At 36.7% G+C, this 26240-nt stretch overlaps 1 protein-coding gene across 1 annotated transcript; it reads left to right on the top strand.

Moving 5' to 3' along the window:
- The first annotated feature begins 23689 nt into the window (after window positions 1–23689).
- LOC115717043 (large ribosomal subunit protein P2y) lies at window positions 23690–25367 on the top strand. The gene is made up of 4 exons (XM_030645984.2): window positions 23690–23902; window positions 24015–24103; window positions 24719–24951; window positions 25053–25367. Exons 2-4 carry the CDS (start codon window positions 24016–24018, stop codon window positions 25077–25079), a joined length of 348 nt encoding a protein of 115 aa, XP_030501844.1. The 5' UTR covers window positions 23690–23902; window position 24015; the 3' UTR covers window positions 25080–25367.
- The last annotated feature ends 873 nt before the right edge of the window (window positions 25368–26240 follow it).

Here is a 26240-nt window from a genome sequence, read left to right on the forward strand (position 1 = left end):
CATCAATAATGATGAATTGGGTCATGACTATCTTTTGTGCGGAACTTTCACTATTTGTCAGTGGCAATCAGATGTACTCTAGAGAGCTAGTCCTTAGCTTGAGAACTCGTACATGAACTGTGTATAGGGTGTTAGGTCTTTCAGATTAAGCCTCATCTTTTCGTACACAGTCTTAAAGATGGTGTTGGAGGAGGCCCCATCATCCACCATGTGTTGGGTTTTATGCCCTAAATAAAACTCATTTCATATAATCATATTTACTTATTAATAAAGATCAGAAATAACATTTTATGTTGCATGGTTCACATGATTTATTTCATGATTATATGTGTATATAATGTATGAATTCTTTTTAAGTCCAGAACATATGAGTTGGTTAAAGATTATAGTGTTGTCAGCACAGTGGAATATAATCTTTATTATATGTTCAAAAGTAGATTCCCTGATTTGTCAGAACACTAGATTTAGACTGACATGGTATAATCAGCGATAGGTATTCTTACACCTTGGAAAAGTGTTATGTCCTTTCTAGGGCATTGGCAAAGTTTACCAGTATCGGATGCATGGAGTATGCATTGGAATGGATCGATATTGAACTTTGAATTAGATTTTGAAACTTACCGTAAATATCTATTCAATTCAATATCATAAGTTGATCCTACACATGATCGAAATCCTGATATGGTTAGGCTCAATTTCAAGAGTATTACTCGTATTCTTTGATTTGTTAGTTAAGCCCAGTTTTGTATCAGGGTAATACGTACATTTTGGGAACACGGTAATACAATTGAGTGGAGGAGCGCTAACATAAATATGGAATCTATAGCTTCTATTTGGCAAATAGAAGCAAAGGATGATTTCCTTCGAGCTTAACCAAACGAAGATAAATGGTGGCGATCTCATTTTACTTAGGTGAAATATCATTTATACAGGGTTAAGTGTTTTAAGGATAAAATACATTGTAGGGTGTTACGGTAATTTAATCCTGTACAGTGTAAATCATCTATATAGAGGATCATTGATCACATTAGGGTTATAACAATGGATAACTAATGACGTGTCTATATCGTGGAACATATAGAGCGTTTCTATATGACTGAGAGTGCAATTCTAAGTTCTAAGTGTGGATTCAATGAGGAATTAATAAGTTAGGGAATTTACTTGGTAAATTCGGTTCGACTTATTGGAAGCTCGGTTATATAGACCCATGGTCCCCATACTAGTTGAGGCCATACTGCTTGTAAGACTCAGTTAATTGATTTTAATTAATCAATTATAATTCTAAAAGTTAGACTATGTCTACTTTATGAATTCTCACAGTTTAAGGATGAAATCGTAAAGAAAAGGGTTTCTAGGTTTAATTATTAATTAAGAGACTTTGTATGTCTAATTAATAATTATTTTAAATGACAATATTATTTAATAATCTATTTTAGTTATTAAATAATTAGTTTTGGCATTTAAATGATTAGAATTAGAAAAATGGCATTTTTGGAGAAATAGAAATAAAATTGAGGAAACTGCAAAATCCAAGTGAGGCCCATTTCCCTCTATGGCCGAGCACTCCCTTTGTGTTTCCCAATTATTATTTTTATTTTTTAATTGTCATGTAATTGCTAATCAAAGCCTAGCTATAATAGGAAAGTGGTGGATCACACTAAATAAGGCAGTTAATTGATTACACAGTAATTAAGGAAACTATTTATTTGGAAAGTTGTGCTCTCCCTTTTCCCTATATAAAGCAACCTTGTTCTCTTCTCTTCTATGGATGATAAGCCACGAAATTAAGAGAGAAAAGAGAGAGAATTTTCGAAATCCTTGTGAGATGAGTAGTGCCCACACACATCAAGTGGTATCTCAATCATAGTATGGAAGACTATGGAATTTCTGCATCAAAGAAGGAGAAAAGAAGATCCAGGTTCAGATCTTGGTGATGCTCTGCTACAGAAAGGAATCAAGGGCTAGAGATCTGAACGGAAGGAGTCATATTATTCCGCTGCACCCACTGTAAGGTTTTCTAACTTTATATGTGTTTATTTTCATTGTTTTAGAATTCATATTAGGTTGTTAATCCAACATACTTGTTAGTAAATCTAGATCCTGGTAAAATAATTTCCAACAACTGGCACCAGAGCCATGGTAATGATTTACTTTCATGTAATATAAATTAAAACGATGATTGCATGTTTCTGTGTTGATTTGGATGGTTTCATGTTGGTTTATGTGCTTTTATGATGAATGTTGATGTTGTACGAAATTTTTCCATGAAATATATTTTTTCAATTTTTGAAAATATTTTATTTGGATTCCTTGTGAAAAATTAAGCAATTTTGTTTTTTACGGAACTCGATTCCGATAAAAATTGAGAAATATATGAATTTTGGAAGATTGGAAATCATGGTTGCTGCATGCAGCCTATCCTGGCAGCTCCCTACAAATTGCGAATTTTTGAGGTTTTTTCCCCAAAAATCCAATTTTTTCATGGGATTGTTTCCCAAAATTCAATTTTCCTTTCTTAAATATTTCTAAATTGAAATGTTTCCAATTTAAAATATTTTTAATTTGGAATTTTTTTCCAATTTTAAATATTTCTATTTTGGATTGTTTCCAATTTTAAATATTTCCTATTATGGTCAGATTTAAAAATTTGTTAACTTCTTTAATATTTATTTATTATTTAATTATAAGATTAGATATTTTGATATTTAAGATATTTTAAATTAAAAGATAACTTTGTCTTTTTATTTAAAATATTATATTAAAATTATCTTATATGACAAATTAAATAATTAATAAATTTGAAATTAACATAGATATTTTTATAGATATACTTACCATAATGTTTTTCAAATTTAAAAATTTGTTATTTTGTTAAATATTTAATTATTTATAAATTATAAGTATAAAAATGATATTTTTTCTATATATATCATTTTTTCCTTATTAGAAATTTATAAATCATATCTTAAATATTTAAATAACATAGATATTTTTGTAGAGATTTGAATATTGCTTAATTTGAGATATTTTGACATATAATTATGGTAATTATTATTTAACCAAATCTATTTTAAAATTGGTTTATTTTATTAAATTATAAGATCTGAAAGTGATATTGGAGATTCTTTCCTTTTAAATCATTGATCTTATTAGATATTTAATTTTATTTGATTCAAATAAACCTAGATATTTTAAAATTAGTTTCCTTTATTTGGTTAGTTTAAGAATAATAATTTAATTATATTAATATCTTGATTCACATCTGTTACATGGACAATGTTTGTTTATTTGTATTGTTTATTCAAAACTTTTTAACAAACCTATTATTTATCTGATCTAAATTGCTATGATTAACTTGTTGACAGATCATGATCCAATGATCTGATTTTAATCATAGTCCAATTGACGATAGATCTTATAAATAATTTGTAACAGGTAAATTTTGTACTTCTTTCATCTGTGTAAACCTAGTGTAAAGCCCGCTTAGTTAATTTGGAAATTAGCAGTTGTTTATGTTTAAGTTATGAAATTATTTATAGCTATTTAAATAATTTATTACTGTTATTTATAGAATTCAGAAATGCATGATTATGTCATCAGTAGCTTTTATATTTCGCATTTCCGGTGTCCGGTATTTTGGAACTCGGCGTTTGGCTCAGTAGAAATCACAACTTAGTATGTTAGTAATTTGGGGACGGGTTTTAGACATTGGGAATGTCGGGAATGGCCGGGAATTTAGAATTTCCCAAAAATACCCCTTTAGTATGATTTTTGTGATTTTATGGTGGAGGGGCAAAATGGTCTTTTTGCCCCATTAGTGTTTTGTCTTTTGTGGCTTTATGAAATGGAAAAATAAATGTTTATTTTATTATTACATGGCTGAAATAAAATGAGTAATGTGATTTATATTCTTCTTTTCTCAAACATTCAACACTTAGTCAAAACTTAAGAAATTTTCAAAAACACTCAAAGCTCTCTCTCTCTCCCTCTTTTCGGCCAAAGCTTGGGCTGCTAGGGCTGGGATTTTTCTGCTCAAAGCTTGTGATTTTCAACTCATCCTTGTGTAATTCTAGTCAAGGTGTGATCTCTTGTAAATTCCCTTTGTGTTTTCTTGAATTTTATGTGAAATTGATGGAATGCATGCATGATTTTGGAATATGTTGCTGCTGTGATTTTGTTGTTGATATATGTGGTTTAAAGCATGTTAATTGATATTAGTTGAGCTATGTTGAAAGCATGTTAGTTAGGTTGTTCAAGCTTTTAGTTTTTATGTGAAAAAGTTATGAATTTTTGAAAGAAATGGTTCTTTTTGTTCTGTGAAGTTCTTTGGATGTTCTTGTGTGTTTTCAGAAGCTTATTCATGCTTAGTTGAGTAGAATTAACTAGGTTTGGATGCATGTTAGTGGATTTAACCAAGTTTGAGTTTTGGAACTCAAAGCTTGGTCTTTAATGGTGAATTTTGCCTCTGTGTTTTCTGGGTGGTTTTGAGGCCTTAGATTTGTTCTTTGGGGTGTTTAGAACAGGTCTGGAAAGTTTGGTACCAATTGGGGTTGAATTGGTCGAGTTATGAGAATTTTAGTTGGCTGCCTGCGAGGAACCGGAATTCCGGTTGTGCATCCGGAATTCCGGATGAGGGTTCAGTAATTCCCAGAACCGGAATTAGGTTGGGCAACCGGTCTGCCGGTTGGGGAATTTTTCCGAAACCCTAGTTTTCCTCGTTTTTAGGTTTTTAGGGGTATGCCATGCTTTTTATCGATAGGGAAACTTTTAGTTCCAAGTTTTAGTCCCCGGGAAGTGATTTAGCGTGTCACTTATAGCGTTGTGATTTTTATGGTTTAGGAGCCGTAATCCGCCGCTCGGCTTCGGTTCCGGTCGGGTTGGCCAGCACACACGAAATCGTAATCCATGTAAGATTAGTATAGCAGTATGCATATGTAGATTACATGTTTAGCGTGCATGTAGGAAGCCTGCTAGATTACATTAGTTATGTATTTAGGCTTCGAACCATCCAACCCCGTCACGTCGGTACAGCCGGAGTATGACCAAGCGGAGTATGACCGGTTCGACCGATCAGCCGACACTTGGTTGGTGGTTCGATCTTATTGACCTATCCCGTCGGTACAGCCGGAGTATGACCAATGCCGGAGTATGACCGGTTCGACCGATCGGGAGGATACTTGTCAATAGTACCGTCCCCTGAACGTTCAAAACTCAGTACCATGTTGGACATGGCAGTAGTGGCTCAGTACCATGTTGGACATGGCAGTAGCGGGACTCAGTATCGTGTTGGACACGGCTGTTAGTATTATGTATGATATTATTATGCTTTTCTTACTGAGTCTGTCGACTCACAGTTTATGTTCATGTGTAGGTAAAGGCAAGGCTATAGCTGATGGACCGTGAGCGAGCTTATGAGATTGTACATGTCGGGGCGGTTAGGCCTGGAGCGTACGATCCTCGGGACAGCAAGGCTGAATTTTTGTAACTGTCGTTAGACGACTTTTATTTTGATGTAATAGTTAAACAGTGAAACTTTTTGTAAATATTTTTATAATCGAGATCCCGAGTCTTTTGTAATATGTTTTACAAGTTTAATTAAATAGCAAAATTTTAATTAATCACGTTTTTCCATAAACCTCGTTGATTAGCAACGAGCTGCACAGTACGTTTAAAAATCACGTAATACGCCTAAGGTAGTTAGGGTGTTACAATTTGGTATCGTAGCCGCTGTTGTCTTCCGAAGATCGTCACGACATGTACAATCATCATCGGCGCTAGCTCGGTTCACGGTTCAGTAAGCCTTTATTGCTTTAGTAGTTTATTTTATTCAGTTATGAAAAAGAAAAGCCTGTTAGGAAGCATGTTAGTAGCCTGATAGTAGAATAGGCGCATGTTTCGTTTTTAATTTCCAAATTAAGCGGCATTAGTAAGCTCGCCTTGAATACGACCTGATATGCCAACTCTTGGTTTCGCAGGCGGTTCTAACTAGATGGACGCCAGGCGGACTACCAGGAGTCAGGGTAACTCCGTAGGGTCGAATCAGGGACAGGGAGCTCAGTTTCCCCCACCTGCTAGGGGCCGAGGCAGAGGTCCCCGAGGCAGGGCTCGTGGCCGGGGTGATGAGAACCCGCCACAGATCGCCTGTGCTCCCCCAGTCGATCGTGGAGCCCCGAACTGGGAGTTACGGTTTGCAGAGATGCAAGCCCGGATCGAAGAACAAGACCTCGAGATTCGGAGGTTGAGACGGCGGGGTGCTCTGCCGCCTCGTGCCCATAGTTCCCGTGGCACCGCCCCGCCGCCTGTGCCGAGATAGTGGTGGCGGCCCATAGATTGGAACCATTGTATGAGCGGTTCCGGAAGCAGGCACCTCCGGTATTCCTGGGAGGTCCGGATGTAATGAAAGCCGAGCAGTGGCTGACGGTGATTACCAGAATCCTAAATTTCATGGGTGTCACCGGTAACGACAGAGTGGTGTGCGCCACGTTTCAGTTCCAGGAGGACGCCCTGGTATGGTGGGACATGGTGTCTCAGATTCATGACGTCACCACCATGACCTGGGAAAGGTTCCAGGAACTCTTTAACGCAAAGTACTATAATGAGGCGGTCAGAAGCGCCAAGAGGAAAGAGTTCGTTCACCTGACCCAGCGGGAGAACATGAGCGTCACTGAGTATACTACTCAGTTTGACCGGTTGGCGAGGTTAGCCTCGGGAATTGTGCCAACCGACTTCAGCAAGAAGGAGAAGTATCTGGACGGGTTGAATCCCAAGATCAGGCATGACCTGATGATCACCACAGACGACAGCACCACCTATGCTCAGATGGTGGAGAAGGCACTGCGAGCTGAGGGCGCAGTGGGGTGCATGTCAGAATCAGCGAGTACTCCGGTTAGTGGCGGGGCTCCTACCCCTCCTACATCAGGCTATAGCAGGGGGAGTAGTGGTTCGGCCATTGATCAGAGGAAGAGGGCACCCACTGCTTCCGGCGGCTCGAGTCAGAACAAGAGGTTCGGGGGAACCGAACTGCAGGAGTCGTCCCGGTGGTGCGAGACCCGATTTTCCTATCCCGAGTGCCCTAGCCGCAAGAGGCATCATCGGGGTGAGTGCAAAGGTCGGGGATGCTTTCATTGTGGCATGCCCGGACACTTCAAGAGGGAATGTCCCCGCCTCCGACTCCGAGGCACCGAGAGCTCCAGCGATACCCACTCCCGGCCGGGGTGTTCGCTATCACGCAGCCGATGCAGATGCCGGCCCATCGGTTGTTACAGTCGGCTTTTTATTAACAACTCGCTTTATTCAGTCGTTTGATTACGGGGCTACACATTCCTATGTGGCGGCCAGAGTCTTTAGTAAGTTGGGTAGACCCTTTGATAGATATGAATCAGGGTTTGGAACCCTGTTACCTGGCGGAGAATTGGTTATCTCCAATAGGTGGATTAGGTCTATGCCGATCAGGATAGATGGTAGAGAGTTAAGCGCTGATCTGATAGAGATGAGCTTAGTCGAATTTGATATTATTTTAGGAATGGATTTCCTATCTAAATATTCGGCGAGCATTGATTTTAAAAGGAAGATGGTGGTCTTCCAACCGGAACGTGAAGAACCGTTTGTATTTGTGGGTTCGGTTCGGGGATCTCGGATCCGGTGATCTCGGCTATGTCGGCCGAGAGAATTATTGCACGGTGGGTGCTTAGGGTTTACGGCCGTGGTGGTGGACACCACTCGGCCGTACACCATTCGCCGCAGGACATCGAGTGGTTCGGGAATTTTTGGACGTTTTTCCCGAAGAACTTCCGGGGTTACCACCTCGGCGGGAGATTGATTTCGTGATTGACTTGGCACCGTGGGTGGATCCGGTTTCCAAAGCCCCGTATAGGATGGCTCCACCTCGAACTTAAGGAATTAAAGATTCGGCTCCAAGGGTTGCTTGACATAGGGTTCATTCGGCCCGGTGTGTCACCCTGGGGAGCCCCGGTTTTGTTTGTCGAAGAAGGATGGATCTATGAGGATGTGCATCGACTACGGAGAGTTAAACAAGCCGACGGTGAAGAATAAATATCCATTACCTAGGATCGATGACTTGTTCGATCGGCTTCGGGGAAGACGGTCTTTTCTAAGATTGATCTCCGTTCGGGTTATCATCGGTTGAGAATCCGAGAGGAGGACATTCCGAAGACGGCTTTCCGCACTAGGTATGGACATTACGAGTTTCCGGTTATGTCATTCGGACTAACCAATGCTCCCGCGCATTCATGGACCCGATGAATAGAGTATTCAAGGATTTCCTCGATATCCGTGTGATTGTGTTTATCGACGACATCCTCGTGTACTCTCAATCGAAGAGGAGCATGAGTTACATCTTCGGTATGGTACCGCAACGACTTCGAGAACATAAGCTCTACGCCAAGTTCAAGAAATGTGAGTTACGGTTGTCTCGGTGTCCTTCCTAGGGCATATTGTGAGTAAAGATGGGATCAAGGTGGATCCCGGGAAGATTGAATCCGTCGTGGATTGGCCGAGACCGAAGACGGTGATGAGATCGAAGCTTCGTGGGATTAGCCGGGTACTACCGTAGGTTCGTGGAGGGGTTCTCCAAAATCTCAATGCCCCTAACCGAGCTTACAAAGAAGAATCGCCGATTTATCTGGTCAGATAAATGCGAAGCTAGTTTTCAGGAGCTGAAACAGAGATTGATTACTGCACCGGTACTAGCTTTGCCTTCGGACAAGGAAAAGTTCGTAGTCTACTGTGACGCATCCAAACAGGGTTTGGGGTGTGTATTGATGCAGGCCGATCGGGTCATCGCCTATGCCTCCCGTCAGTTAAAGGATTATGAACAGCGATACCCGACTCATGATTTAGAATTAGCCGCAGTGGTTTTTGCACTGAAGATTTGGCGGCATTACCTGTATGGAGAGAAGTGTGAGATCTATACCGACCATAAGAGTCTCAAGTATTTCTTTACTCAGAAAGATTTGAACATGAGACAAAGGCGTTGGTTGGAATTAGTGAAGGACTACGATTGCGAGATCCTCTATCATCCCGGAAAAGCCAATGTAGTGGCCGATGCCCTGAGCAGAAAGGGTCCCGGGCAAGTAGCTAGCATGGTTCAGATCTCACCTCAGCTAGTAGAGGATATGGTTAGATCCAGCATTGAGTTTGTGGTAGGTCAGCTTCACAACTTAACGCTGCAATCTGATCTGTTGGAAAGAATAAAGGTCGCTCAGATGACAGATCCGGAGTTAGTGAAGATCCGAGATGAGGTATTGGCTGGTCAAGCCAAAGACTTTTCAGTGTCAGATAGTGGGATGCTTTTGTATAAAGCCAGGGTTTGTGTTCCGAACAGTGTGGAACTGAGAAATGAGATCTTTGAGGAGGCTCATTCTACCCCGTATTCTCTGCATCCTGGCACCACCAAAATGTACCAAGATTTGAAATCGTACTTCTGGTGGAGCGGTATGAAGAAGAATTTGGTAGAATTCGTATCGAGATGCCTCACTTGTCAGCAGATCAAGGCTGAACATCAGAGACCTGCAGGGTTGTTACAGCCTCTAACCCTACCAGAATGGAAATGGGAGGATATTACGATGGATTTTGTGGTCGGGTTACCTAGGACCACGGGTTTGCATGATTCCATCTGGGTAGTGGTGGACCGATTTACGAAATCTGCTCATTTTCTGCCGGTCAGAACAACATTTACAGTGGATCAGTTGGCAGAGTTATATATCAGGGAGATAGTGAGACTTCACGGGGTACCGAAGTCTATAGTTTCGGACAGGGATCCGAAATTCACCTCCAAATTTTGGCAAAGTTTGCAACGGGCAATGGGTACGAAGCTAAAATTTAGTACAGCATTCCATCCTCAGACAGATGGTCAGTCCGAAAGGACAATTCAGATATTGGAGGATATGATGAGAGCCTGTGTTATGGACTTTGAGGGTTCATGGAGTAAATATCTACCGTTAATAGAATTTTCATACAACAACAGTTATCAGAGTACGATAGGGATGGCTCCCTATGAACTGTTGTACGGTAGGAAGTGCAGATCCCCTATCCACTGGGATGAGACAGGGGAGAGGAAATACCTAGGTCCAGAGTCAGTTCAGCGGACCAATGAGGCAATAGAAAAGATAAAAGCTAGAATGCTTGCCTCACAGAGCAGACAGAAGAGTTACGCAGATCCGAAACGCAGAGATGTTGAGTTCCAGGTAGGGGAACATGTGTTTTTACGGGTATCTCCGATGAAGGGGATTAAACGTTTCGGGAAGAGAGGCAAGTTATGCCCTAGGTTTGCAGGACCTTTCGAGATTCTCGAGAAGATAGGTCAAGTGGCATATCGGTTAGCATTGCCTCCAGCCTTATCAGCAGTGCACAACGTATTCCATGTCTCAATGTTGAGAAAATACGTTTCAGACCCCTCTCATATACTCGCTATGAGAGTCTTCAGCTTCAGCCAGACATGTCATATGAGGAACAACCAGTGCAGATCCTGGATAGAAAGGATAAAGTCCTTCGGAATAAGACCATAGCTTTGGTCAAGGTTCTCTGGAGAAACAGTAAGGTGGGAGAAGCCACCTGGGAGCTAGGGTCAGATATGCGAGCTCAATATCCAGAGTTATTCAGGTTAGATTTCGGGGACGAAATCCTTTTAAGGGGGGGGTAGTTGTAAAGCCCGCTTAGTTAATTTGGAAATTAGCAGTTGTTTATGTTTAAATTATGAAATTATTTATAGCTATTTAAATAATTTATTACTGTTATTTATGGAATTCAGAAATGCATGATTATGTCATCAGTAGCTTTTATATTTCGCATTTCCGGTGTCCGGTATTTTGGAACTCGGCGTTTGGCTCAGTAGAAATCACAACTTAGTATGTTAGTAATTTGGGGACGGGTTTTAGACATTGGGAATGTCGGGAATGGCCGGGAATTTAGAATTTCCCAAAAATACCCCTTTAGTATGATTTTTGTGATTTTATGGTGGAGGGGCAAAATGGTCTTTTTGCCCCATTAGTGTTTTGTCTTTTGTGGCTTTATGAAATGGAAAAATAAATGTTTATTTTATTATTACATGGCTGAAATAAAATGAGTAATGTGATTTATATTCTTCTTTTCTCAAACATTCAACACTTAGTCAAAACTTAAGAAATTTTCAAAAACACTCAAAGCTCTCTCTCTCTCTCCCTCTTTTCGGCCAAAGCTTGGGCTGCTAGGGCTGGGATTTTTCTGCTCAAAGCTTGTGATTTTCAACTCATCCTTGTGTAATTCTAGTCAAGGTGTGATCTCTTGTAAATTCCCTTTGTGTTTTCTTGAATTTTATGTGAAATTGATGGAATGCATGCATGATTTTGGAATATGTTGCTGCTGTGATTTTGTTGTTGATATATGTGGTTTAAAGCATGTTAATTGATATTAGTTGAGCTATGTTGAAAGCATGTTAGTTAGGTTGTTCAAGCTTTTAGTTTTTATGTGAAAAAGTTATGAATTTTTGAAAGAAATGGTTCTTTTTGTTCTGTGAAGTTCTTTGGATGTTCTTGTGTGTTTTCAGAAGCTTATTCATGCTTAGTTGAGTAGAATTAACTAGGTTTGGATGCATGTTAGTGGATTTAACCAAGTTTGAGTTTTGGAACTCAAAGCTTGGTCTTTAATGGTGAATTTTGCCTCTGTGTTTTCTGGGTGGTTTTGAGGCCTTAGATTTGTTCTTTGGGGTGTTTAGAACAGGTCTGGAAAGTTTGGTACCAATTGGGGTTGAATTGGTCGAGTTATGAGAATTTTAGTTGGCTGCCTGCGAGGAACCGGAATTCCGGTTGTGCATCCGGAATTCCGGATGAGGGTTCAGTAATTCCCAGAACCGGAATTCCGGTTGGGCAACCGGTCTGCCGGTTGGGGAATTTTTCCGAACCCTAGTTTTCCTCGTTTTTAGGTTTTTAGGGGTATTGCCATGCTTTTTATCGATAGGGAAACTTTTAGTTCCAAGTTTTAGTCCCCGGGAAGTGATTTAGCGTGTCACTTATAGCGTTGTGATTTTTATGGTTTAGGAGCCGCAATCCGCCGCTCGGCTTCGATTCCGGTCGGGTTGACCGACACACTGAAATCGGAATCCGGGTAAGATTAGTATAACAAGATGCATATGTAGATTACATGTTTAGCGTGCATGTAGGAAGCCCGCTAGATTACATGAGTTATGTATTTAGGCTTCGAACCATCCAACACTGTCACGTCGGTACAGTGCGGGAGTATGACCAAGAATGAGTATGACCAGGCTCGACCGATCAGCCGACACTTGGTTGGTGGTTCAGTGCTATTGACCTATCCCGTCGGCAGACAGCCGGAGTATGACCAAGAAATGGGAGTATGACCGGTTCGACCGATCAGGAGGATACTTGTCAATAGTACCGTCCCCTGAACGTTCAAAACTCAGTACCATGTTGGACATGGCAGTAGTGGCTCAGTACCATGTTGGACATGGCAGTAGCGGGACTCAGTATCGTGTTGGACACGGCTGTTAGTATTATGTATGATATTATTATGCTTTTCTTACTGAGTCTGTCGACTCACAGTTTATGTTCATGTGTAGGTAAAGGCAAGGCTATAGCTGATGGACCGTGAGCGAGCTTATGAGATTGTACATGTCGGGGCGGTTAGGCCTGGAGCGTACGATCCTCGGGACAGCAAGGCTGAATTTTTGTAACTGTCGTTAGACGACTTTTATTTTGATGTAATAGTTAAACAGTGAAACTTTTTGTAAATATTTTTATAATCGGGATCCCGAGTCTTTTGTAATATGTTTTACAAGTTTAATTAAATAGCAAAATTTTAATTAATCACGTTTTTCCATAAACCTCGTTGATTAGCAACGAGCTGCACAGTACGTTTAAAAATCACGTAATACGCCTAAGGTAGTTAGGGTGTTACACCTAGTAACATGATAGGGTCCATCCAAATCATTTGACCTCTGTGAGCCTATATGTTTGCTTTTGGGCTTAGATACATATAGGGAGCCCATTTAAGTTTTTACTAAGTAAATGGACTAGGTTGCTAAAATAAATTTGGACATAAGGAAATTTATTTAGGCCCAATTAGATTTGGGCTTATTCAATGAATAACAATTGTTTATTTTAAGGTTAAATTCCTCTCTTTTGGGCCTTGTGTGAGAGTTGGGGGCCTTAGAAGTGGGTACGACATACTGAACCCAGCTCCCCCTCACATGAACTACCCCAATTGTGAAGGCCCATTTGCCTTATTTAAATAATTGTATTAGGTTAATTATATTAGTCTAACCTAATTAAAATTGAATTAGCAACATAATTAACTTTTAAAATATATGAAATTTATTTTTCATGTAATATTTTAAAGTTAATTTTAGAAAAACACTTAGTCAATGATATATTCTAGATAGTTATTTCTAGTACTAGTTATTATTTCTAATATTAAATAGGAAAATATCATAGATTGTGAAATTAATTGTTTCCTAATTAATTTTGGTACAATCTAAGTTTAGAATATTTTCCTAGTATTAAACTAGAATTAATAATTAAGTTTCCTCTTTACTTAATTATTTATTTCTTGAATTTAATACATTTAATTAAATTGAAAATTTCAATATCTAAGTTGATTTTCATCATGATACTTTAATATTGTTATTTTCATGTTATTTAATTAAAGTTGAAAATTATTTTAAGTTTGGAATCTTATTTCAGAATAACTTAAGTTTGAATAATTTTCAAAATATATGTTATTTTATTTTATTAATCATTTCCCAAAATTTCGAAATTGCATCACCTTGATGCAGAAATTTCGAATTTTATTTGAAAAATAGATTAAAGTTGAAAATTATTTATTTAATTTTGGACCAACTTAAATCAGCAATTTTTTCATTTAATGATTAATTAAAATAAATGAACTAAAATATATTATAATTAGAAATTGGATTAATTAGTCTATGAAAGTCTAGATAGATATTATCTGTTTTGCTTGAAGTATTTTTCTAGTGTATTTAATTAAATAGAAAATTGATATTTAAGTTGATTTTTTAATCATGATACTTAAATATTTGAAATTTTTCTTAGATATTTAATTAAATAGGAAAATTAAATTTTTTGTTGAAAATTAATTTTTATTAATTAATTTTGGGCCAACATAAAATTAGAGTAATTTTCTAGAATTTATTTTATTTTATTTTAAAGCATTTTCGAAAATGCAATATATATTTATAGAAAATTAAATTTGAGTTGTAAATTAATTCAAATTAATTTTGAAAGAACTTAAATTGAATAATTTTCTAAATATTTATGGAAATTATGACTAAGATGGAAATAATTCACGTTATTTATCCATCTAAGTATAATTTATAAATATTACATTAAAATTTATATTTAGAATTTTTCATTCTAAATTGGAAATTTTAATTAAATAAATATATATTTAAAATAAATGGATTAAAATAAATATTAGAAGAAAATACCACCCTTCATTAAATAATGAGCTTTAATATAAGGATATTCGATCTCCATTGTTGGTTTTACATAGCTATTGTTTTAGTGAGTAATCCTCCCTAATGGAGGAACGTTCATTAGCAAGTTAGCACCGTTTAATCTCGAAAGATAAGTATTCTTATAAGTTTTTTATATAGTTTATGATCACCCTAATGGTGGCGACTGTATAAGACTTGCAAGAATATGAAACAATGGTGGAAGCTCATAAGATAGAATAGCCTTGACTCTCGCCTAAACGGGACAACGCGGATTCAAATCTTGATCGAATAATAGGTTGCTAGAATGTTTGACATTTTAGATGAGCTGACAACTCTGTTCAATGAATGGTAGCTTTGACTCTCGCCTAAACGGGACACTGATATCAGTTTGTTGAAAACCTTGGAAATTATTTAGGATTGTATGTTTTAGTATTTTCACTTGTCATTCCTACTTGCTATGTGCTTCATAATTTCTGAATTGTGTATGAATTTGTATTGAACCATGTTATTTTCTGTTATTAAATTGTAGTTTAATTTCGAATCTTCATTGTTGGTCTAACTTGATTTGTTTTTCTAATGAGATAAATCCCTAATGGATTTTCACCATTAGACTAACATAGTAGTGTTAGATCTCGAAAGATAAATATTGTATATGCAACATCTAGCTGTTCATCAATTGATGACACCTGAGACAAGTGTTTTACAATATGAAACAAGAAGATTGTATAAATAAGATTACTTTGACTCTCGCTAATCGGAGCATCGTTGGATTCTTATTTAAAATGAAATTATCCTAATTCCTCTTAGCTTATTCATTTCGAATTAGCTTAATGACATATCATTGGATGAATGGTCTATAAATCATATAAAGTCTTATTTTCTCTTAAGAAATTAGATGACGCATATGATTATATTCCCGAAATTCTATCCCTAAATGATATAAATCCTCAATCTTAGAAATCTCCTACTTGTATAGGCAAATCATAGAGTTAGATTAGTAGTGGTGGTTCAAGAAAGAATTACTAATTATACAGTTACACTTTCACAAGTGTTTCATAACCATTTTCTTTCAATGGATTTAAACTGTATGAGTTTAGTATTCTGTGACCAGAATCCACTTGCACTATTCTAAGAACTCTTTGATGTAACTAACCTAAGTCATCAAAAGATACAACCACATATTTTATAAATCTAAGGCATTTGTATCTTGTTCATAGTGGTTTTGACAAGATCATTCTCTGCAAAGAGTTAATATGCCTATATCCACTGAAAGTAATTTCATCTCATTCGCAGATGGATGTACATTCAGGGGTGGATATGAGTTTTCGTTGTATTCTTAAAACGATCACTCTAGATTTTACCTTATGCAAAAGAAATTTGAAATGTTTGAAAAATTTCATGAATTTCTAGCAATGGTGAAGGTAAGTGGTTAAAGATCTTGCGAACTGATAGGGGTGGAGAAAAAGTTAGTAGATATGCAGTTCAAAGATCATTAATTTGATTTTGAATTATATCCAAACTTACCTCCCCAGAAATTCGAGTTGCATATTGATGATTAGTTACTAGTCGCTGCCTAAATCCTTCTATGGAAATAAAACTTCAGAATGATGTAATGGTTGTATACTTAATGTAAATCATTACTAGATTCATGGATGACCTAATCGAAATCTTAAGAAAAGCTAGAACTGCTAACCCTGATTTGCATGTTTGTTAGCTATTCTAAGTGATTAGGGGTGGAGCATCCCATAGTCATTAGATAAGAAAGTGTTTGTTTAACAAATACCACTTTTTCTAAGAAAATGACTAAGTCTGAAAGTAAAGTAGCAAATAAAGGAGATATTTTTTTTTTGATTCCAAAAGTGTTCTATCATCTTATTTTACAAGATGATCCCACTGCCTCTGTTGTCTTAACACAACTGAAGAGGTCTATACCATTTAGTTTTCTTTGACATAGTTCACGGTACCTTGTTGTAGTGGGAGAGTTTCTAGGAACTTACCTTGTTATAACTTGGAAGACACTAGTGATTAAAATCCATTGTGAGTTTAAACAAGTAATGGATTGTCAAGATAAGAAACTAAGAAGAAGGCCAATAGAACTAAGGTTTGATCCATTCACATGGAGTAACCTAAAGTTTTCTATTACAAGGACATGAAAGGAAATTTTCGTTAATAAGTCTATTCAATGGACTTAACAAAACCTCCTGTCCTAGTATTGTAGGTTTGAGTTTATCTAAACCTATGGCTTGTGGTATACCTGGTAATTACTTACTTTAATGCAAGCAACTTACTTTAGTAAGATGCTGAAGCATTTTCTTTCCAATGGCAATCTATAGAAGCTTCACAACTTCTTAGACATAGATTTTATTTATCTAAGGAAAAGTCTCAACTATTCCAGAGAAGATAAAGCCATGAAAGAAATTCTTAAATCAACAGTGAGAGGTCTAAGATATGCTTTAGTATGCCTTAGACCAGACACCTGCTGTTGAGTGGGAGAAATGAGTAGGTATCAGATTAATCCAGGAGAGGAACATTGGAAGACAATCAAGTAAATTTTAAGATTAAGAAGAGGAACTATATGTTAGTCAATAAGGGTGTTTGTTTAAAACTCTTAGACTACACCACATTAGATTTCGAGACTTGCCTGTGTGCTAGAAAGTCAGCTGATGAGATGGTGACTACATTGGGGGTGGAGTAGTGATTTTGGAGAAGTGTAAAAACCTATCTGAAATCTCTTGGTCTACCAGAAAGAGACTGGATGTTAAAAGTTGCAGGAAAGATACTTTTTCAGTCTAAGGAAAGTTCTATACATTTGTGGCAGTGTTCCAACTTGCCTTAACTACTAGGGTTACTTCCTGTATAACAAAAGAGTTGTTGCCCAAAAGTATAGAATCCAGTATCCCAAGAGAGTAGACATATAGAGAGGAATTTCACATTATCAAGGATTTTGTGATTAAGGAAGAGTAATGGTGGAGAAGAGGTTGTGTTTAATTCAACCTGTCAGATCCCATTACGAGGAGTATACTACTATTACACTTGATTGGTATATCAAGGTGTTAATGATTATTTGAAATGCACTTTTTGTTTTATATTAGTGCAAGTGGGAGTTTGTTGGGTTTTATGCCCTAAATAAAACTCATTTCATATAATCAGATTTACTTATTAATAAAGATCAGAAATAACATTTTATGTTGCATGGTTCACATGATTTATTTCATGATTATATGTGTATATAATGTATGAATTCTTTTTAAGTCCAGAACATATGAGTTGGTTAAAGATTATAGTGTTGTCAGCACAGTGGAATATAATCTTTATTATATGTTCAAAAGTAGATTCCCTGATTTGTCAGAACACTGGATTTAGACTGACATGGTATAATCAGCGATAGGTATTCTTACACCTTGGAAAAGTGTTATGTCCTTTCCAGGGCATTGGCAAAGTTTACCAGTATCGGATGCATGGAGTATGCATTGGAATGGACCGATATTGAACTTTGAATTAGATTTTGAAACTTACCGTAAATATCTATTCAATTCAATATCATAAGTTGATCCTAGATCACATGATCGAAATCCTGATATGGTTAGGCTCAATTTCAAGAGTATTACTCGTGTTCTTTGATTTGTTAGTTAAGCCCAGTTTTGTATCAGGGTAATACGTACATTTTGGGAACACGGTAATACAATTGAGTGGGGGAGCGCTAACATAAATATGGAATCTATAGCTTCTATTTGGCAAATAGAAGTAAAGGATGATTTCCTTCGAGCTTAACCAAACGAAGATAAATGGTGGAGATCTCATTTCACTTAGGTGAAATATCATTTATACAGGGTTAAGTGTTTTAAGGATAAAATACATTGTAGGGTGTTACGGTAATTTAATCCTGTACAGTGTAAATCATCTATATAGAGGATCATTGATCACATTAGGGTTATAACAATGGATAACTAATGACGTGTCTATATCGTGGAACATATAGAGCGTTTCTATATGACTGAGAGTGCAATTCCAAGTTCTAAGTGTGGATTCAATGAGGAATTAATAAGTTAGGGAATTTACTTGGTAAATTCGGTTCGACTTATTGGAAGCTCGGTTATATAGACCCATGGTCCCCATACTAGTTGAGGCCATACTGCTTGTAAGACTCAGTTAATTGATTTTAATTAATCAATTATAATTCTAAAAGTTAGACTATGTCTACTTTATGAATTCTCACAGTTTAAGGATGAAATCGTAAAGAAAAGGGTTTCTAGGTTTAATTATTAATTAAGAGACTTTGTATGTCTAATTAATAATTATTTTAAATGACAATATTATTTAATAATCTATTTTAGTTATTAAATAATTAGTTTTGGCATTTAAATGATTAGAATTGGAAAAATGGCATTTTTGGAGAAATAGAAATAAAATTGAGGAAACTGCAAAATCCAAGTGAGGCCCATTTCCCTCTATGGCCGAGCACTCCCTTTGTGTTTCCCAATTATTATTTTTATTTTTTAATTGTCATGTAATTGCTAATCAAAGCCTAGCTATAATAGGAAAGTGGTGGATCACACTAAATAAGGCAGTTAATTGATTACACAGTAATTAAGGAAACTGTTTATTTGGAAAGTTGTGCTCTCCCTTTTCCCTATATAAAGCAACCTTGTTCTCTTCTCTTCTATGGATGATAAGCCACGAAATTAAGAGAGAAAAGAGAGAGAATTTTCGAAATCCTTGTGAGATGAGTAGTGCCCACACACATCAAGTGGTATCTCAATCATAGTATGGAAGACTATGGAATTTCTGCATCAAAGAAGGAGAAAAGAAGATCCAGGTTCAGATCTTGGTGCCATCATATTCCCTATTTGAGTAGTAGGGGCCATTGTGAGGAAATTCGACATGGGCTGCATCTTCTTCAGTGAAGGTGATGGCGGGATCTTCTAACTTTAGATGCTTGGGACTTCTTTCCTCTACAGGTAGGACTTCATTTCTTTGCTCATGACAAAGAGGTCGAGCATATCGGTCCAATGCTTTGTTTGAGTCCCTAACAATGTGGGGTCCACCGATGATGACTTGTAAATGGCCAGCAGCTGGTGAGGGCAACAAGTTGTTATTTTGCTGAACCTGTGTTTGGTTTTGGTCAGCTTGAACATACCGATGTAGGTGAGGATTGCTCCTTCTTATCAGGAACTCGATCTCTTCCTCAAGTTATTACACTCATTATTGTCGTGGCTGAAATCTTTATAGAATCGGCAAAACTTGGTTGGATCCCTATTACTAATGTATTTTTTCATCGAAGGGGGCTTCTTATATAGAATCATGATTTGTGTAGCCATTTGGATGGCATCAGGGGTGTCCGTTAGGATGGAGAAGCATGTGAACTTCTCCTCCTTTTCCCGAGGGTGTTGCTGTGTAAGGAGATTATGGAATTTCCCGTTCTTTCCATTTCCTTGGCCGAAACTATTATTGTTTTGTTTCCCTCCATTATTGTTTTATTTTCCTCCATTATTTTTGTTCGCTTGGAACTGGGCGGTATTACTGGACCCAAGTGTGGCAGGTGTGTTGCTGGGAGTAGTTGTTTTATGTCCGCCAATTTGTACATGCCAAACATCTTCTTCAAGTTTTATAAAATCGTCAGCCAGGTCTAAAAACTCTCTCATATTTTTGGTTGATCTATTCCTAAGGTCCTTCCAAAGGTCACTCAAAGGTAGGATACCTCTTAGTATGGCTATATATTGCCCTTCTTCCGTCAGGCCCGATCATGAACTTTTAGATGTAGTCTTTCAAAGGCTCCCTTGACCTTTGTTTTATTTTAACTAAATCATCCAGATGAGACGGTATTTGTTTAGAGGATGAAAATTGCGTGTAAAACTCAGTAGTGAATGTGTCCCAAGAATTAAACCTTCTTGAGGGTAGTTTGAAGTACCACTATTGTATAGTTTCAGATAGCGTTGCCGGAAAAATCCTACAGTGGGTATCGTCTATCATATTTCGCAAATCCATCTGGATCTCAAAGTATTTGATATGGGCGAGAGGATCTTCTTTCGTAGTGTACATTTTCCAATTTGGCATTTGAAATTTGGTTGGTTGGGGCAACACATTGATGCGTGTAGAGAAAGACGATCCTCGAGTCTTGTCAAGTTCTAGGTTAGAAAGCTTTGGGCAGGATAGGCCTTGTATTAGGCTCTTGAGTTGATCCAACTGTGCTTGCACTGTAGGATTAACTCGACCAGCCCTTGTCCGGCTAGCCTGTCTGGTGGGTTAAAAGGGAGTTGGTTATTTCGGAGCTGAATATTTCCGTCCCAATTAGCATTTCTTCGGTTTAAGTCATTTTGTAGATCTCTATCGAATCTAGGACTCACTCTATCAAATACAAATTCTTTGGGCCTTGGATTAGAGTTAGTTTGAGCATTATGGGAGGAACGTTGTTATTATGCCCAGTGTTATTATGATCTCCAATTAGTGTGCCCATCAATAGGATGGCTAGTGGCCCCTTCCTCATTGAGATTGGGGTAACATTCCCCACTGCGATACCTACTCCATCCTTGCCTTGGTGAAATATCTTCCCTTTTTCCTTCGTCTCTAGGTAGGTCTTGAAATTGGTTAGTCTTGCCATACGCCCTTTTAGGCTAATCATTGGGTTGATGGGGATGTTGCATTGTTTGGGATGCAGTTGGCTCCACTGGACGTGAGGTTTGCCCATGATCCCTAGGGCATTGAGTTTCTTCCAAGACATTGGGACCATTTCCTCAAAGGGGGTCCCTTATGAGTGGCGGTTCTTCTACTCTGGACCCAGCCCTTTCATTGAACCGTCTAATCAGTTCATTCGCTTACCTATTTTGACACTTTAGCTCCGACTGATGGGCTTGGATGATCACGACATGGCGATCCATCCATTCTTGGAATTCGCATCTCTGTTGGGCGAAAGCATCGTTCACAGCAGCGCGTGTTTCTTCTTGTTCATGATGGAGGATGTTTGTATGACCCTGAACTTGCCCTATGAATTTTCTCAGCCTGGCCAGCTCAGAATCATCCAAGTCAACTTGGGATTTGTTGATACAAGGTTGGCCAACCCTTGGCCCATTTTCTCTCTAGTGTATACCTGGGGGGTAGGCCTTGTCACGAGAACCCCTATGGTACTTTAGGCAAGTTGTCTAGCATTGATCAGGACTTGCTTGGTACTTGTTGGATCATGCCCGACATTGAGTAAGCCTTTGGGTCTAAACCCTGCTGATGGATTTGCTCGAGGTGACCAGGCAAGGTTGGCTGGGTTGTCACCAGTTGGTGGAGCTTGGACATTAGGATCCACATCCATGGGATCTTGAGGCTCTATGGACACACTCATCCTTGTCAGGACCATGGTGATTACCAGGTGAAAAAGAGACAAGATCTTCCTGTGAAGTTTGAAGCTCTCAATGAAAGCACAAAAAATATTAACTGGAAAAATAGCCAACTGACTCGGAGTCAAATAATCACTGATTAATCATGAATAAGGAGTTAGTAATAGAAAATAAATAAGAACACACAACAATTATAGAGGTTCGACCTCCTTGTATGTGGGTAATGACCTACTTCCCTTTTATTTGTATTGATTGTGAGATAATACCGTGGATATCACTAAGGAAGACAGAGTGAATTCTAGCTACATCTCTCAAAGTGTTTACAAAGAATATCTTTTACCAAAGTGCCCTTAGACGCGTGAGTATCATTTTAGGTTTCTTCCCCTTGTGAATGCCTCTACTATTTATAGGGGGGAGGTTGTTATAATTGGCTCCGTAAAAGGAGTGATTAAAGAGTAAATATCCCTATATTGTAGGGGTGTTCACTAAGTATCCGATCCAATCCAATACGCATGACCCAATCCAATCCAATTCGCAAAATGTGGATATCCGCACTTGCGTGGATTGGATTGGATTGAAAAATCTAAAATCCGCACTTGTGCGGATTGGATGTTGTTTGACCTCAAAAAGTAACCGATCCAATCCAATCCGCACTTAATTATATATATTTTTAAAAAATTATAATATATAATATATATTAATTTTCTAGTAATAATAAAAAAAAGACACAAACTTCTAATTTCTTAATCCTTTTTAGTAATATATTGAGTTGGTATATTTTATTTATTTTATAATAAAAAATACTAAAAATATTATTCTTATTCACATACACACACACATAAATTTAAATATATATATATATACAAATTTATTTATTTTAGTAATGAATACATATATATTTTAGTGTAAATCTAAATATGATTACATATATATTGAATATTAGTTTGATTTATATATAAATGGAGATAGAAATAGATTATTACTGGAGATTAAGAAACAATAGTCTTTATTTTTTTTAATTTTTTTTCTATGAAATATTAAATAATTTATCATTAAATAAACAACCGATCCAAAATAACCGATCCAATCCGCACTATTGTGGATTGGATTGGATTTAAACTGTTATGCGGATCGAATTGGATTTAAAATATGAAATCAGCACTTAGTGCGGATTGGATGTTGTTTGACCAAAAAAGTGCGGATTGGATCAGATGAACACCCCTACTATATTGTAAGGGTGTAGTTACGATCCGTTGAAGTTCCTTTTTTTTTCGAAGAGATTGGCTAGATCCGAGTTTGTAGAATTCAGTTTGAGATATTTATAGAAGCTTGTTGAAGGAGAAATCAAGGCTCGTTTAATCTTATTCGATACGCCTGATATTATTTCCTCTGGCTAGCATACTGGTCACCCAGCCAGGCCCTTCTCAAGACTTATCTTTCTTATGGAATTACTTATGGAATCATTCTTGCAAGGTGTCACCCTCCTCTTCTTTGGCCGGCACGTTGATGGGTCGGCCAGATGCTTCAAGGAAAGCAATTTACAGCTTATGGATGTTAGCGCTATATGGGATCTGCCAGACACATTTTTGCTCGGAAGTTCCTTGTCATGTTTAAGAGTTGGCTGGATTATGTCACGTTTAAGTACCACGTCAGATGTGCAAATTTTGAGATAACAGTCTCCAACTTCATAAAATGACAGTACTAGCCCCCAAGGTCACCCTTTTCGTTAATTCGCTAGTCTTTTTTTCTAACGAATTTGTATACTGATTCAAAATGCCGCGTGTTGACAAATAACTTGTTCAAATCATAATTTTGATTTTAAAAAATTAAATATATTATTTTAAAAGTTAATTGTTTTTAAGGGACTACAAAATGGTGGCTTTAATATTATTACCATTATTTTTTAAAATTAAAGACTTATTTGCACCAAATTAAAATTTTCCAATTTGTAATTTGTTTGGTCAATTATTTATTAGAAAACCTAAAACGACATACTTTTTGGTTATGGTATTTGTAGCTTGGAAACCCTAGCCTTCATTTCACTCTCTTTCTTAGGCAGTCGTCTCTCTCACTATCACATTCTCATCCTCACAGCCTCCCTCTCCTTCACCAGGTTTATCTTCTCTCTAAGCCTCTTTCTGGATTTCTATTGTTTCGTTCTATCTTCTCATACAGAGATTTCTGCCCACCTTCATTTGACAACTATTTTTTTTTTTTTTTGACAGAATGAAGATTATTGCTGCTTACTTGTTGGCTGTTTTGGGAGGAAACGCTTCTCCCTCTGCCGCTGATTTGAAGGCCATTCTCTCTTCAGGTATGCAATTAGGTGTTTTTTATTCTCTAAAATTCATTAACCAATTCTTTATTTTTCTCCTTGATTTATTAAGTATGAATCTTTGGCTGTATTTTAAAGAACTTCAAATGAGCTAGAGAAAACTTTTGTTGATACAAAATTGAGTGTAACTTGTCATTAGCTGATGTAATTCAATATCTGTATTTTTTTTAATAGTAGATTATGCATATGATATTTGATATTTAGTATAGGAGGAAAAGCGCTTCAAGTTATGGTGGGTGGTTTTGTCTAGATTTAATGTTTGAAGAAGTTTTAATCTTTGCTGAAGGGACGAATATTTGAATAATGTTGTAGAAACTTGAAATGAACAGAGAAATGTATTGAGAGGGTTCTCTAAAAAATTGGGATCTTTTTCATCTTTCATTATGATTTGAGTGTTTTGGATTTGTTGCTGAAATGAAATATTGTGAAGTCATTATTTTTTTGTTTATTTTCTATAATTTTTGGTTGGAAGTCTTGTCCTGGATGTGAATTAAGATTATTGTTAGTGTTAATTTCTTTTAGCAGATTCTTTCCCTGCAATGAATGAATATTGTTTTTTCTTTGAATTGAGTAAATATATTGTTTTGGTTACAGTTGGAATTGAGGCAGAGGATGAGAAGGTTAACTTCCTTTTGACTGAGGTCAAGGGCAAAGATCTCACTGAGCTAATTGCTTCCGGAAGGGAGAAGCTAGCATCAGTTCCGTCAGGTGGTGGTGGTGGTGCAGTTGCTTACTCTGCACCATCAGGTGGAGCAGGCGCCGCCCCAGCTGCTGCTGCCGAGTCAAAGAAGGAAGAGAAAGTAGAAGAGAAAGAAGAGTCAGATGATGTAAGTTTCATATAGTTGTTGAGTAGTTAAATTCTCTGGTTTTGGCTGTTTTTAAGTCATTGAATTTGCTCTAATGGTATGCTGTTTATTCTTTGTTTCAGGATATGGGTTTCAGTCTCTTCGACTAAAAATCTGTAGCTTTTATCAGGAATTTTCTTAACAAGAAGGCCATTAAGTTGTTATATCTGTTTTTTTTCTTATTTGATGTTTAGAAGAGGAAGCAAAATTTGAGACATTTGAGGGAGAATTTTTTTGTCAGTGTTTGAAATTTCGTTTTACATGTGCCAATATATGTTTCAAATATTGTAACATGACAGCAAACTCACTTTCTGGTGTTCCTTGCTCAAGTTAGAAACATAACACACAATTTAAGTCAAATGATCATGAAATAACAATGGAAGCACACTTTCTTAATATGATTTAAAAAGGTTATAATTAATTATAATTTTGAATGTTATTACTATTTATAATTGACTTGCAAGACTTCAAAAAAAAAGTAACAGCTAATTACTAATTTAAATTGAGGTGAACTTTTTTAAGAAGCTTGTTAGATTGGAGTATTGGTAAAATTAACATTTGATTTTAGTGTTTGAAATTGTCAAAATAGGGGTGTACATCGGTTGGGTTATAGTCGGGTTGTATGTATCTAATTGTAAGTTGTCTAATGAAAAATTAAAAAAAAACCCGTCGAATGATTTTCGTTGCTTTAGTCGGGTTAATCTGTTTAAACTAATTTTTGTTTTTTATTTATTGATGTTAGTTTTTGGTGTTCAAATAATTAATTTGAAAAAATAAATGTCTACGTCTTTCAAGATTAAAATATTTATAGTTTAAATTAATGTTAAAAAAACAAATGTGAATTGAATAAACATTAAAGCATTAAATAATATTTTTCAAAAAATAAAATAAAAAAAAATATACTCATAAGTAAATTCTAAATTTTAACTTCAATATTCAAATACAATCAAAATTATCAACTATAAATTCTAAATTTCAAATTAAACACTATAAAATACAAACTTTAAAGTAAAATAGTTTAACTATTAAACGTAATTTATATATTATGTTATAAATAATTTTAGTAAAAAATATATAAATCGGTTTATTTGATTTATTCAGGTTATTTGGGCTGCCCAATATATTCATTGGACGGTTTCAATTTTTCTTAAAGTTATTCAAGTTATATTTTTTGTCGGTTTATTCAGTTTGGTTTGGGCAGTTTATTCAAGTACGACAATTTGTTAATTTTTTTAAACAACCCTAGGTAAACATTAATGAGGTAATTTCAC

Source organism: Cannabis sativa, chromosome 5, assembly GCF_029168945.1.
Source record: "Cannabis sativa cultivar Pink pepper isolate KNU-18-1 chromosome 5, ASM2916894v1, whole genome shotgun sequence".
NCBI lineage: Eukaryota > Viridiplantae > Streptophyta > Magnoliopsida > Rosales > Cannabaceae > Cannabis > Cannabis sativa.

Excerpts from the sequence above, each read along its gene's own strand:
- LOC115717043 (XM_030645984.2), top strand. The coding sequence starts at position 24,016 with ATGAAGATTATTGCTGCTTACTTGTTGGCTGTTTTGGGAGGAAACGCT. Across the intron at positions 24,104-24,718 it reads GAAGGCCATTCTCTCTTCAG|TTGGAATTGAGGCAGAGGAT; the intron begins GTATGCAATTAG and ends TTTTGGTTACAG. Across the intron at positions 24,952-25,052 it reads AGAAAGAAGAGTCAGATGAT|GATATGGGTTTCAGTCTCTT; the intron begins GTAAGTTTCATA and ends TCTTTGTTTCAG.